General features: G+C 50.8%; 1 protein-coding gene across 1 annotated transcript; it reads left to right on the top strand.

The window, feature by feature from the left end:
• The first annotated feature begins 1514 nt into the window (after positions 1-1514).
• Positions 1515-14523, top strand: PCDH12 (protocadherin 12). The gene is made up of 4 exons (XM_054567941.1): positions 1515-4394; positions 7618-7715; positions 9631-9782; positions 13877-14523. Exons 1-4 carry the CDS (start codon positions 1515-1517, stop codon positions 14341-14343), a joined length of 3597 nt encoding a protein of 1198 aa, XP_054423916.1. The 3' UTR covers positions 14344-14523.
• The last annotated feature ends 650 nt before the right edge of the window (positions 14524-15173 follow it).

The following is a 15173-nucleotide window of genomic DNA, read 5'->3' on the forward strand; positions in this document are numbered from 1 at the left end:
AGAGCACCCAAGCCTGCCACTCACCTCCTTCCTGGGCCTTGCCTCTGCAGGGAGGGGAATGGGAGGCAAGGCACACCCTAAAATATCCTGGAGGAGTGTTGGGGAGGGCAGCAAGGGCGTATCATTCAGGGGACTCTGCCATAAACAGCAGTGAGGAGAGGAGAGGAAAGTTGGAGGAAGGGAGGGAAGGGGAGAGGAAGGTGTGGGAGAGGGAGAAGTCTAAAACCTCCAAGACACAGGAGGTGGAGGCTGGGGGATTCCCCAGCCAGGAGCTCAGGCTGGACCAGATGCAGAGAACAATGGGCCTCTGGGCTGGGAAGCAGGAAGGGAAGTGGGCAGGAGGCCCCGTGGTCAGGCCGGGGAGGCCCTTCTGCTTCAGGAGCCAAGGCCACGGGCACGCTCATGGGTCCCTGTGGGCAGGGACTGCCCCAGGGCTGGTGTGAGAGCCAAAGTCAGCCACAAATGGGAGGAACTGTGCAGAACAGAACAGCCGCTGCTAACAATGACGTCACTGCCTGTGACTCGGGCCCTTCATGCATCATTTCATTTCATCCTCACAATTTCCCGCTGGAGGGCTACTATTCTTATTCTCATTCACACTCTAAAAAGGAGGTGGTGAAAACTCAAAGGGGCCCAGTGACTTGTCCCCGTGTCCCAGCTGGTAAGCTGCGGAATTGGGATTTGAACCCAGGGAGTTTGGCCGCGATGGCCACCCTCTTAATCACAGCTGCTTCCCATGCAACAGAAGTGAGTGATCAGAACAGAGTCCAGATTAAAGGCAGACGAGTATAGGAAAAAGATCAGAATGGCCGAGGAATAATGGGAAAATGCCAGGCACGAAGAGAGACTAGGAAGCGGAGAGAGAGGGAGCAGGACTGCCCCGGGTGGGCCTCGGGCCCAGGGCGGCAGGCGGGGCTCAGGCCCTCTGCTCGCTTGGCCACACAGGGGCACCGTTTCCCTACAAGGCCGCCTTGCTGCATGAGCAGCACCTTCCCATCCGGCCTGTCCCTGTAGCCCCTGCCGCATCCTCCTCAGCAGCAGGCTACTGGGCTTCACGGGAAGCGTGCTCTCTTTCTCTAATTGGCATTGAAACTCACAGCCCTCCCTTTTCCTGTAGGTGGGGTTTCCATAGGAAAAAGCTGCTTCTCTGTTTCCCCAGCCTAGCAACTGTTTGGAAGTCAGATCCCCACATCCTGCTTTACTGGGTCAAGTCCCTCTTGGACTGGCTCTTGCCCATCACTGGCTGGAGTGGACCAACGGATGCCCCTGCGTTGGGTCTCCCCTGGCAATCCCGCTTCATCGCTGCCGGGACCTCTCGGATCTCTCCAGATGAAGATGGCCTTGCCTGGGAATCCTGCCAGTTTCATCATCGTCTAATTATGGGACAAGGTCGTGCCAGCAGGTCTGGGGGCAGGAGAGAGGGGCTAATCAAGTCCCCCCAGAAACACTGGAGGACTTCCCAGCCTTTGAAGAACTCCAGCAGTTTCTGAATCTAGCCCGTTCTGGCGGTAAGCATGATGCAACTTTTGCGACTTTTGCTGGGGCTTCTGGGGCCAGGTGGCTACTTGTTTCTTTCAGGGGATTGTCAGGAAGTGGCCACTCTCACTGTGAAATACCAAGTGTCAGAGGAAGTGCCATCTGGCACGGTGATAGGGAAGCTCTCCCAGGCACTGGGCTGGGAGGAGAGGCATGGGCAAGCGGGGGCTGCCTTCCAGGTCTTGCAGCTACCTCAGGCACTCCCCATCCAGGTGGACCCCCTGGACGGCTTGCTCAGCACGGGGAGGCGTCTGGACCGAGAGCAGCTCTGCAGGCAGCAGGATCCCTGCCTGGTTTCCTTTGATGTGCTTGCCACAGGGGATTTGGCTCTGATCCACGTGGAGATTGAGGTGCTGGACATCAATGATCATGAGCCACAGTTTCCCAAAGGCGAGCAGGAGCTGGAGATCTCTGAGAGTGCTTCTCTGCGCACCCGGATCCCCCTGGACAGAGCTCTGGACCCAGACACTGGCCCCAACACGCTGCACTCCTACTCCCTATCTCCCAGTGAGCACTTCGCCCTGGATGTCATTGTGGGGCCCGATGAGACCAAACACGCGGAGCTTGTGGTGGTGAAGGAGCTGGACCGGGAAATCCACTCATGTTTTGATCTGGTGTTAACTGCCTATGACAGTGGGAACCCCCCCAAGTCAGGCACCAGCTTGGTCAAAGTCAACGTCCTGGACTCCAACGACAACAGCCCTGTGTTTGCTGAGAGCTCACTGGCACTAGAAATCCAAGAAGATGCTGCCCCTGGTACTCTCCTCATAAACTTGACCGCCACCGACCCTGACCAAGGCCCTAACGGAGAGGTGGAGTTCTTTCTCAGTAAGCACGTGCCTCCGGAGGTGCTGGACACCTTCAGTATTGATGCCAAAACAGGCCAGGTAATTCTGCTCCAACCCCTAGACTATGAGAAGAATCCTGCTTATGAGGTGGATGTCCAGGCAAGGGACCTGGGCCCCAATCCCATCCCAGCCCATTGCAAAGTCCTCATCAAGGTTCTGGATGTCAATGACAACGCTCCAAGCATCCACATCACATGGGCCTCCCAGCCGTCACTGGTATCAGAAGCTCTTCCCAAGGACAGTTTCATTGCTCTCGTCACGGCCAATGACTTAGACTCAGGAAACAATGGTCTGGTCCACTGTTGGCTGAGCCAAGAGCTGGGTCACTTCAGGCTGAAAAGGACCACTGGCAACACATACATGCTGCTAACCAATGCCATGCTGGACAGAGAGCAGTGGCCTGAATACGCCCTCACTCTATTGGCCCAAGACCAAGGAACCCAGCCTTTATCGGCGGAGAAACAGCTCAGCATCCAGATCAGTGATGTCAATGACAACGCACCTGTGTTTGAGAAGAGCCGGTATGAAGTCTCCACTAGGGAAAACAACCTGCCCTCTCTTCACCTCATTACCATCAAAGCTCATGACGCAGATCTGGGCATTAATGGACAACTCTCATACAGAATCCAGGACTCCCCAGTCTCTCATTTGGTAGCCATGGATCCAGACACCGGAGAGGTCACTGCTCAGAGGTCACTGGACTATGAGCAGATGGCTGGCTTTGAGTTCCACGTGATTGCAGAGGACAAGGGACAGCCCCAGCTCTCATCCAGTGTCTCTGTGTGGGTCAACCTCCTGGATGCTAATGATAATGCCCCAGAGGTGATTCATCCCCTCCTCAGTGATGGGAAAGCCAGCCTCTCGGTGCTTGTAAATGCCTCCACAGGCCACCTTCTGGTGCCCATTGACACTCCCAATGGCTTAGGTCCAGCAGGTACTGACAAAGCACCACAGGCCGCCCACAGCTCCCAGCCATTCCTTTTGGCGACCATTGTAGCAAGAGATGCAGACTCGGGGGCAAATGGAGAGGTCTTCTACAGTATTCGGAGTGGGAATGAAGCCCGCCTCTTTGTCCTCAGCCCTGACCTGGGGCAGCTGTTCATCAATATCACCAATGCCAGCAGCCTCATTGGGAGTAAGTGGGAGCTGGAGATAGTGGTAGAAGACCGTGGCAGCCCCTCCTTGCAGACCCAAGCCTTGTTGAGGGTCTTGTTTGTCACCAGTGTGGACCACTTCAGGGACTCATCCCCTGATCCTGGGGCCCTAAGCACATCGGTGCTGACGGTGATTTGCCTGGTTGTCCTGCTGGCCATCTTTGGGTTGATCTTGGCTTTGATCGTGTCCCTCTGCCGGACAGAGAAGAAGGACAACAGGGCCTATAACTGTCGGGAGGCTGAATCCACCTACCGCCACCAGCCCAAGAGGCCCCAGAAACACATTCAGAAAGCAGATATCCACCTCGTCCCTGTGCTCAGGGGCCAGGGGGACGCGCCTGGTGAAGTCGGGCAACCCCCAAAGGATGTTAGCAAAGAAGCAATGATGGAAGCAGGCTGGGACCCCTGCCTGCAGGCCCCCTTTCATCTCACACCGACCCTCTACAGGACCCTGCGTAACCAAGGCAACCAGGGAACGCTGGCTGAGAACCGAGAGGTGCTGCAGGACACAGTCAACCTCCTTTTCAACCATCCCAGGCAGAGGAATGCTTCTCGGGAGAATCTGAACCTTCTTGAGCCCCAGCCTGCACTGGGCCAGCCCTGCTCAAGGCCCCTGAAGGCGGCAGGCAGCCCCACAGGGAGGCTGCCCAGAGAGCAGGGCAGCGAGGAGGCCCTGCTGAACTCACCAGCCTCTTCTGCAACCCTGAGGCGGCAGCGAAACCTCCATGGTAAAGTGGCCCCTGAGAAAGAGTCAGGCCCCCGTCAGATCCTGCGGAGCCTGGTCCGGCTGTCCGTGGCCGCCTTTGCAGAGCGGAACCCCGTAGAGGAGCTCACTGTGGATTCTCCTCCTGTTCAGGTACCTCTGTGTGGGCAGCTCTGGTTGCCCCTGGACCACTACCAACAGCATCAGACACCACCAGTATTCACAATCCTCATATTCATTCCCTAGGCTCACTGGGCACTTTATGGTGCAATGTGTGCGGTCATTCAGGGCATAGCTCTGGGGTCAACAGAATTTAGCTGTGTGATCCTGGACAAATTACTTACTGTCTCCGAGCCTTAGTTTTTCAATCTGTAAAATAGGAATGATTGTAAGAGCATCTGCCTCACAGAATGGCCCTGAGGAGTGGATCAGTTAATTCCTAAAAAGCACTTGCTCAGGGAGCCCAGACTCAGGGGCTGCATATCACTTGCCTGAGACCCCAGAGCTTGCTGCCTGAGTCTGCAGGATGGGGCAGTGAAAACCACCTTGGAACTTGGGAGTTAGGCAGGTCTGGGCTCAAATTCAGCATAGCTACTTAGAAGCCGGGCAACCCTGGGCAAATGCCTTAGTATCTGGGCCTCCTTTTCCTCATCTATAAAGTGGGGATTATGATGCCAAACTTACCCCGTGGTCTACATCCCAGGGGGTTGAGAATTAAATGAGATGATAAATGGCAAAGTGTCTAGAGACCTAGGATTTATTAGACACAAATGGGAAACATTTTCAGAGATGGTGCCTGATACCGCACTCGTATCTGCCCCCCTGCACCCCAGGTAATTTTCCCTGTACCAGGCTGCCAGCCCAAATCACACTTCTGTTTGGCCAGGCCATCAGCTAAGGCTTCCTGTGGAGCAAGGACGCAGCTTCCTTCCTCCACCCCCTCCCGAGGAAGCCACCTGGAGAGGGACCAGCTGCTTTCTCAGGATTCTTGCCCTGGGCCCTATGCAGACCCAGAGGTTGCCCAAAGCGATTCATTCATTCATTCATTCATTCATTCATTCATTCATTCATCAAGTGCTTAGTGAACGAGCCCTTTGTGCCAAAACCTGGTTGATGGTAAATAGAGATAGCAGAGAGCAGGCACTGTGGTTGGCTCCAGTGGGGTGATGGAAAGAAGGGTGCCCATTTAGGATCAACTGGCAGCTAAGAGGCAGTTCGTCTAATGTCTTAGCAGTATAGTGCCAGAGAGGAGTCAGATCCAAGTTCAAATTCTAGCCCTACCAGTGATTGTTGTATAGCCCCTGGAAGCCTCTGGAAGGTTTCACACCTGGAAAACGGGTGTGATGATATCTCTTCTCTTGGGCTATTCTAAGAATTAAATGAGATTATATACAACTTGACAGTTATTAATAGTGCTTATCATAAGCTCTATTAGTAAGTGATTTATATACTTTTACTCATTTAATCCCTATAACCACAACCACTCTGTGACCCAGATCTTATTATTATTCCCTTTTTACTGCTGAGGGAACCGAGGCTCAGAACGCTTAAGTAATTCCCCAAGGCCTCGTAGGTGGGAACTGGGGCAAGGGGAGATTTAGGGTTTGAATCTGAGTCCAACTGACTCCAGAGTCTGGGCTCTAACTGTGAAGTGACCTTGAATGACAGTGTTCAGCTCAGGCGATGGCACTCGAGGAGTGTCCCTGAAATACAGCTGTCACTTGGGAAAAGGGCGGCAGGAGCCTCAGGAGGTGGGGTCTGCCCTGAGGCAGGCAATGGGACCCTGAGCCTCCCAAGTCACATTGAAACCCCAGTCAGGGTACCTTCCCCCCCAGCCCTCCTCTGAGATTGGCACTCTCTGTCTTGCCAGGAGATCAGAGGGGGCCCTTTCGGGGAGGAATGGGGGTGGGCTCGGGAGGCACAGGCAGCGTTTCTAGGAGAAAGAACCCAACCTTCTTGCATTTGTGGAGCCCTTTTTAGATGTTTTATTTATTTATTTTTAGAGAGGGGGAAGGGAGGGAGAAAAAAAGGGGGAGAAACATTGATGGGAGAGAGAAACAGCAATCGGTTGCCTCTTGTTTGCACCCAGATCAGGGACTAAACCCACAGCCTGGGCTTGTGCTCTGAATGGGAATCAAACCGGTGACCTTTCGCTTTGCAGAATGACGCCCAACCCATTGAGCCACACAGGTCAGGGCTGTGGAGCATTCTTAACTTTCAGACCATCTAATTAATACTGACAACCCATGAAGAAGGCTGGCCGGACAGGTATTTCTAGCTCCGCTTGAGAGGTGAGAAAAGGTCTAAGTAGGTCTAAAAATCTGCTTGACATTACACAAAGTAGAAATGACCTTGAACTAGAACTCAGCCTCCCAAGACTTGGTCTGTTGCCTTCTTCCTTGTGAGGCGCTGCGGGGTCTGGCCCTGACATCCTGCCCAACTTCTGCCCCGGTCTCCAGTCAGCCTCTCTGGCCCCTCAGCATTCAGTGCTTTCTGCTTGGAACACCCTTCACCCCAGGCCCAGACCCTCGCCCTCTCTCCACTTGCTGAGATTCCACTCTCCCCTATGGAGCCTTGGGGTCTCAGCAGAGGTGCCTAGCAGGCAGTATGAGTTTGATACTTGTAGAAACAAGTATATAACCTTTTCTCACTTCACCCCACAACTTCCTCTCTGCTCCAAGTTGGGTAAGTAGCCCTCCTCTGCTCCCACAGACCCCCAACCTTTCTCAACCCAGTGCAACCCCCTAGAGCAACCGCTGTGCACTGCCTTCTCTGACAGATTGAGCTCCCGCAGGGCAGACGTCGGGCCTCGCTCTCATTCGTATTCCCACAGTGAGCGCAGGACCTTGGCACATACAAGCACTTACTAAATACCTGTTGAATGAATGAAAAAGCATGAATCAATGAATGATTTAATGACATCGTTTTTGCCTTCTCTACAGCATAGTTTTACATCCAGCCCATAAAAATTGGCTGAGTGCTTGAATACTGCTGAAGGGGGAAATAACTCTTTAACATAATCCCGATCAAAGTAATAATTAATTTATGGTCAGGAAATGCCTTTTTCACCCTCATCCCAGATTCCAGCAGGAGCAGGTCACTTGTGGGGGATGAGAGGAGATGAGCCCAGAGGGTCCTCGTTCTCTCGCTCAGACACTCAGGTCCCGGGATGACAAAGGCAAGGCAGGGAACCTGCCTGCACAGGTCCCAGCCTCTCTCACCGTTCGCCTCTCACCATCCCCCATCTGATCACACAAACATCTGAAGCTGGAGGAAAGACTATAAAAAGAAAGCGCCCGCATTGAGGGAAACATCCGGTGAGGAAGTATGCTGGGTCGGAATTGTGTGGAGTCAACAGATTTTTCCTGTCTTGTAGCAAATCTCGCAGCTGCTGTCCTTGCTGCATCAGGGCCAATTCCAGCCCAAACCAAACCACCGGGGAAACAAGTACTCAGCCAAGCCCTGCGGTGGCAGGTAAGTGCACGTAGCCCCCCAGGCTTCTCCAGCTTCCCCTCCGGCCTCCCCTCACCCCCGCAGCCTCTGAGACTGCAAGGAAGGGTGAGCACATGCCAGCCATTGCTCCCCTGGGAAAGTGCAGCGGACAGCATCCACCCCCCAGCCCAGGCCACTGGGTCCTGGAGCAACTGTATTTATAGTATTTACAGGACAGAGTCACTAAGGAAATGACTTCATCCCTGAGGCTCTGATTATCTGTCCCCCGATTGCAGAGCTGGGCTATGGACCTTAGATCTGTAACTTTCAGTTCTCTTCTCTTGACTCTTAAACATAATATGAAGGCCCCTGGCTAAGGACATGGGTGTGTGGGTGTGTTCCTTTGGGCTGTCCCAGAATTCAAGAGACCTCAAGAGGACATCTAACTCCTTGTCAGGTGGAGAAACTGAGGCTCTAACTAGTTTGATGCACCTAGTTATGTAAACTTGAGCAAGTCTGATAAAACCCTAAATCCTTGGTTTCTCATCTTTAAAATGTAGGTCACCACACTTCCTTATAGTGATGGGGTAAGAATTCAGTGATCACACATATCCTAAGCCCACAGCCCAGTGCTTGGCACATGGCAGGTACACCAGCAATGCTAAGTCCTTTCTTCTTAAAGTGACTTTGTTCAAGGTCATATAGCCAGTGAGTGGCAAAGCTGGGACCAGCTCTCAGGGCACCCGCCTCTTGGTTCAGTGCTGTTGCCGTGACAACCTGTAGCTTCTTCTCCTTCTTCTTCTTTCCCCCAAAGATAATGAGAGGTAGTATGAGCAGCAGTGAGTACTCCAGGGTCACAGCAGCCTAAATTTGATTTCTCACCGGGGACCTTGGGCAAGCTGCATAATCTTCACAAGTCTTGGTTTTCTCTTATGTAAAATGAGAATGCTAACAAGAGAACTCCTTAGAGATGTGAAAGGTTTAATGAAAAGGTGCATATACCCTAAAAAGCATAAGGCCTGTCTCAGAGTAATAGCCCAGTAACTTGAGTTGTTGTCATTGTTACTTGCAAACTTGCCTCCTCCCTGCTGATCCCTTCATAGCAGCAGCAGTGACCACAGAAAAAAAAGCAAAAAAGACCCCCAGGCTCTAAAACCCCTCAGGGAGCTTCTCCACCTGCTGGGATGATGAGGGGCCAGTCCTGTCCCCCCCCCATGCCAAGAGGTTCCAGGAACTGGCCTTCCCCAGGTGATAAGAAGGGTCCCTGGGGGAGAGGAGCCCAGGAGGAGGCAGTAGGAGTGGGAAGGGGGGTTGTGGGTTCTGAATTGCTTTTGGACGTCTCACCTCAGCTGCACCCTCTACAGATCTGCTCTTCTGGTCTGGGATTTGGCCTCAAGTCGGGAGGAGGAAACATTCAGTCACTCAACCCACACAGTATTAAGTACCTACTATGCACTGGGTCCTGTTCTGAGCACTGGTGAGAGAGCAGGGAATGAGACAGACAAAAATCGCTGCCCTGACTGGAGCTCATACTTTGAAGGAGGGATGGATGGTGGATGACTACATTGGCTCAACCAAAGTTACTAAACTCCTATTCTGTGCCAGGCAATATGCAGAAATGGGAGGGACAACAGTATGTAATCACACAATGCATACATAGTCACTTCTGTCTGCTGAGTACTTACAATGTGTTAGGCACTGTGCTAAGCTCTTTACATACAATGTCTCATTTTAGCCTCATGATGCCCCTTGAGGTGGGTGTTATAGACTCAGAGTAGACAGGAGGGCTGGGATCAAGTAACTCAGGTTGGTCTGATTTTGAAGGCTGAATTGTGTGTATCCAGCTGCCTGTGTAGATCAATGACCGCTGGATGAATAGGAGAATGTTCATGAGCTGGAATGAATGAACCTGTGTGTGGACCGTCTCACTTGTGGACTGAGTTGATTTCCTTTCCAGGAGTGCAGTCCCAGAAACAGATGGCCCAGGGACTAGGGCTGGTGGCCAGGCGGAACCGGACCAGGAGGAGGGACCCTTGGACCTTGAAGAGGACCTCTCGGTGAAGCAGCTGCTAGAAGAAGAGCTGTCCAGCCTACTGGACCCCAACAAAGGTAGGGGCTCCCCAGAGTCCTCCTTCTGACCCCACACTCACATGCCCAGGCTTCAGAGCTCTGCTCCAATCTACTACAGGGAAACACAGCCATTCTGTTTCTGGGGAGGAACATCAACAATATATTTTTCCTGGAGCTTCAAACGGTCTTTGTTTGCTTACAGACCAGATTCTACTTTGATTACTCGTTTTACAAATAATTTTAAGAATAGTGAATGATTGCTGAGCTCTTAGCGTGTGCCAGGTACAGGAAACATACGTATTACCTCATTAAAGTTTCCACACAGTCCTTGGAGGTAGATAGTATGAGCTCCAAGTTAGAGATAAGCAAACTGAGGCTCAGAGAGGTCACTCAGGCTGCCCAGAGTCACCTAGCTCGTTATTGACTGAAGGGCAGTTGACCTGGGCCTGCCTGTCATCAAGAGACCGCCCCTTACCTCTTAAACCACTCCTCTGAATTTCTTTGGTGTGTTCAAACATCCTTTTACCCTGAGGCTGAATCAACTCTTTAATGTGCTAACGTTTCTAACAGAAACAAAAGGAATTTTTTTCTAGAGAAACAACTTGTTTTGAAAATAGACACAGAACATGAACTTTAATTCAAGAACCTGTTAGCCGGCCCCTCTGCTGTGGACGCCGGCCAGCCCCCTTTAGGTGACACCCATGAGTCCGGCCATTCCTAAGCTGTGGCTTTGTTTCTGCAGTTAACAATCTGTTTCTCATCTGGGCATATCCTGTGTGCTCCATCTGGCTGCAGACACGCTGAAGGCATGGCAGGCACTTCCTTTTCCTTAGTTAAAAAAAAATATGGCTAACATTTCTTGAGTGCTTTTAATGTGCTAGTCCCTGTTCTGAGTGCCTCATGAGAAACTCCTACGAGATGGGGACTATTCATTACTCCCACTTCATAAAGGAAGGATCTGATGGGCAGGGGTGTTAAATAATTTTCCCGAGGTTGTGCAGCCAGTGGGTTATTAACACTGGCAGCGTGGCTCTGAACTAAAATTAAGGAAAATTAAATCTAGTTAAAATTAAGCACATGTAAAATGAAATATTCAGTACCTCAGTCATACCAGCTACATTTCAAGTGCTCAATAACCACATGTGGTTAGTGGGTATTGCCTTGGATGGCACATATATTATAGAAAGTTTTTTAGGACTGTGTTGTCTAGAATATAGAACTATGAGGTCCAACATAGCAGCCGCTAACCACATGTGAAAATGGCTAGTCTGAATTGAGATGTGCTGTAAATATAAAATACACTCCACATTTTGAACACTTAGTTTAAAAAAAATATATTATCTCAATAATTTTAAAATACTGTATTGGCTATGAGGTAAAATAGTAATATTAAGTATAAAAATGTTTTACAAATTAATTTCACTTTTTCTTTTTACTTTTTTTAAATGTGGCTACCAGAAAATTTAAAATGACCTCTGTAGCTCACAGTCTCTCTCTGTTGGGCAGCTGTGGACTGGTGCCTTTGGGTTCAGTTCCCACGGGGTCCTGCTTTGCTGCGGCACAGAGGGCAAGAAGCACAGAGGGCGGCGGGGGTGGGGGTGTGTGAGGAGAGCAACTGGGATAAAAAGCCTGAGCGGCTCACAGGGCTGAGCTTAGATGAGGCCGCTGGTGACGGGCCGCGCATTGGCGTCTTGGCTGCATCAGAGGAAAGCCCCACCTGAGGATGTGATGCAGATATTTTATTGGTTGCATGAGCTCTGTGAATGCTCACGGCAACCCCACGAGATGAGTCCTGCTATCTCACCACTTTGTTTGAGAAAAAGGAGGCTCAGAGAGGTTAAGCAATTTTCCCAAGGTCACACTGTTCATAAGCAGCAAAGCGGGGAAATCAAACCCAGGTCGGCCCTGCGCCCACCTGCCACAGAGCGAACTCGCTGTCGCTTTCCAGCCGTTCTCGTACACCCCAGTGATTTTCTCATTCCAAGCTTCATTCCTTCTGAAGCTCTCTGACCCTTGTACAAGGAAAGGCCTAATTCTGTAACAGCCAAGGAGTTCCAACCTTATTACCCCAGAGTCTTGGGGAACTAAGGTTTACATTTCCCAAATGTCCAGGGTTAATATTTATGTTCACTCAATCATTCAGTAAATGTTCACCAAGTCCCAGGCGTGGGCTGGCCGGTGGGGAAGTGGCCTGACCCTGCCTCACACGCTGCACAGTCCCACGCTCACGAGGCAAGACCGAGATTCATTTATATCAATATAAACAACAATTAGCTGTATTTTGAAATAATTTTTCCAAATCACACAAGCAATATTTAGTTAATGTAGAAAAATAGAGAGAAAAAGAAAATAAATTTCTTCTGCTCTGAGTAATTTTGATAAAAACTTTGACATGTCTCCTTCCAGGCTTTTATTCTATGCACAGATTTAATTTTTTATTTGTATTGGTTTTTATTTTTTCCCTTTTTAAATTGAATTTGTTGGGGTGACATTGGTTAATAAAATTATACAGGTTCCAGGTGTACAATTCTATAGTAGGTCATCTGTACATTGAACTGTGTGTTCACCACCCCAAGCCCCCTTCCGTCACCTTTTATCCCTCCTTTACCCTCTTCTTCCTCCCCCCACTTCCCTTTCCCTCTGGTAATCACCATACTACTTTTTTTTTTCTTAATCCCTTTACCTTTTTCACCCAGCCCTACAAACCCTGTCCCCTCTGACAGCTGTCAGTCTATTCTCTAGGAGTCTGTTTCTATTTTGTTTTTCAGTTTATTTTGTTCATTAGGCTCCACATATGAGTGAAATCATACGGTGTTTGTCTTTCTCTGACTGGCTTATTTCACTTAGCTTAATGCTCTCTAGGTCTCTCCATGCTGTTGCAAACAGTAAAATTTCTTTTTTTTCTTTCCTACGGCTGAGTAGTATTCCACTGTGTAAATGTACCACAACTTTTTAATCTACATATCTACTGAAAAGACATTTGGGCTGCTTCCAAATCTTGGCTATTATAAATGACACTGCAATGAACATAGGGGTGCATATATTCTTTCGAATTAGTGTTTCAGGCTTTGGATATATTCCCAGAAGTGGAATGGCTGGGTCATAGGCAGTTCCACTTCTAATTTTTTGAGGAAACTCCATACTGTTTTCCACAGTGGCTGCACCAATCAGCATTCCTATAAACAGTGCGCAGATTTCAAAGCAGCTCACCTGAAGCAATTATTAAATACATTTCCAAGTAGATGTTGTGTAGGTTTTGGTTTTTTTTTTTAACACACAGTTTCTTAACTATGAGACTTTCTTTCTTTTGCTTGGGCCTCTACCCTCTTCTGGGACTAATTTCTGCAACGGGAAAAAAGGTGCGATGGTGGCACTGGGGACCTACTGCCCCTGTCCCTGTCCTGGGACAGCCCCTAGAGAGGCAGCCTGCCTCCAGCACCAGTTTTCCTGGAGCCTGAGAGCATGGGGCCCAGGGGAGGAAGGGCCAGCTCCTGAGGGTGGAGAGCGTGGTGCAGTCACAAGGGACTTCAAAGTCATCCGAACTGGGGTCCAATCTGGACTTGCTTGCCTAGTACATATGTGACTTAACTTTTCAGAAATTCACAGTCTCCTCATCCATAAAATGGGATAATACTCTTGACTCCAAAAGTTATATGGAAGTTGAATGAGATAGTTATGCAATTGCTTGGCACAGAAGCACTTAATGAGTGGTCACTATTATGCGTAGAGACAGAGGGCAGCACCAAGCCAGAAACTCCAGCTGGAGCTGGCTGAGAAAAGAGATTTTTCCCCATTCAGTGGTGCGCCTGGTGTAAGGAATAGGTGAAAGGTGCGTAGACCTAAAACACTCCACTGACCCAGACATTGTTTAGAAACAGGCCAATTTCTAATTCTAGGCCTTCCCCCTGCCTCCTCCTCCTTCAGCTCACGGGCAGCTTCAGTCTGCTGCCTTCCTGCCCAGTGAGCTTCCCTGTCAGGGCCTCTTCCTTCCTGTCCTCCTCCGGCTACCCCGTCTGTCCCCTGCCATTTTCCTTCCCTCCTTTGTTCAGTACCCTTACCCTGCCCACACCCCACCCTTGTCCGCCCGGCCCTTCCGTGAGCCCAGCCCTCACTGTCCCCTCCGCCCCCTGCAGGCCTGGCCCTGGAACGGCTGAGTGCCCCAGACCCCGCCTGGATGGCTAGGCTTTCCCTGCCCCTTACCACGAACTACCGTGACAACGTGTTCTCCCCGGACACTGCAGCCTTGGAGGAGCCGAGGACCTTCCAGACGTTCGGCAAGGGGTCGGGGCCGGAGCTGAGCCCGACTGGCACGCGGCTGGCCAGCACCTTCCTTTCTGAGATGAGCTCGCTGTTGGACATGCTGCTGGAGCAGCGTGCCAGCGTGCCCGTGGAGGCCGCCTCCGAGGTGCTGCGGCGGCTCTCCGTCTGCGGGAGGACCCTCAGTCTAGACCTGGCCACCAGTGGGGCCTCCGGCACGGACATCCACGGAAGCCCAAGTGGAAAGGGGGCTGAGGGCAGGACCAGCAGTAGCAGCAGCAGCAGGGGCCTGTGGATCCAAGAACGAGGGGCCCCAGGAGACATTAGAGAGTCCAGGCCCTGAGGTTCCTTGGACATGTGGTTTCTAAAATTGTTGAACTCACTGAGCTGAGGTGGCTCGAGAACTTCAGGTTAACTGATGCCGCCCCACAGAGGGGGCAGGGGCCGAAGGACTAACAGCTGGCTCACCAAAGCAGCTCCTTGTTAAGAGCTGGCTCTGAATTTTTGGAGGACAGAGATAGTTTGTAGCTGAGATAGTGTTTGCTGGCAAAACACATGTAGAGCACAGAGGGCCAGTCCTCCAGTGGAACAGATGTCAAGGAGTGTCACAAGCACAGAAGGATGGCCTTGTTGCCTTCTGGAAGGTCGGGGGCTGGATCCTGGAGTGCCAGGCAAAGCTCTCTAACCTACTAATAAAGGAAAAGCGTGGCTTGTTCTGTTTACACCTCTCAGGAGGGATGAGTAAGAGAGATGGTTCTTTGTCATCCACTCCCTGGCAAGAGGGTCAGGCTGAGCCTGGACAGGAGTGGGACATGTTGGTGTTAGCTACGCAACAATGGACATGTATGCTCTTGACCCCACTCCTCTATTGCCACATTATCAAATAATACGCTTCTCATCTGGAAAATTAGGGTTAAGAAAAGTGTGACTATTTATAGAGCATTTACATGAGCCAGGTACCAGGCTTACAATAGGATTTAATTAATAATTTCCCGGCAGCCCTGAGAGTGAGGTGTTATTATCCCCATTTCATAGACCAGGATATGAGTTTTGGAGAGGCTGAGCCCAAGATCAAGCAGAGAGGAGACGCAGAGTCAGGATTTGGAGCCAGGTTTGTCCAACAGCAAAACTCATGCCCTTGACCTTTACACTAGACTGCCAGCCAAGGAAGGA

The sequence above is a fragment of the Pteronotus mesoamericanus genome, unplaced genomic scaffold (assembly GCF_021234165.1).
Source record: "Pteronotus mesoamericanus isolate MK-2021 breed Mesoamerican mustached bat unplaced genomic scaffold, CSHL_Meso_final contig_2, whole genome shotgun sequence".
NCBI classification, from domain to species: Eukaryota; Metazoa; Chordata; class Mammalia; order Chiroptera; family Mormoopidae; genus Pteronotus; species Pteronotus mesoamericanus.

What these genes read in the sequence shown, in the direction of transcription:
- PCDH12 (XM_054567941.1), top strand. Translation starts at nt 1,515, where the DNA reads ATGATGCAACTTTTGCGACTTTTGCTGGGGCTTCTGGGGCCAGGTGGC. An exon ending in TGGATTCTCCTCCTGTTCAG is followed by an intron (nt 4,395 to 7,617) that starts GTACCTCTGTGT and finishes CCTGTCTTGTAG; the next exon opens with CAAATCTCGCAGCTGCTGTC. An exon ending in GCCAAGCCCTGCGGTGGCAG is followed by an intron (nt 7,716 to 9,630) that starts GTAAGTGCACGT and finishes TTTCCTTTCCAG; the next exon opens with GAGTGCAGTCCCAGAAACAG.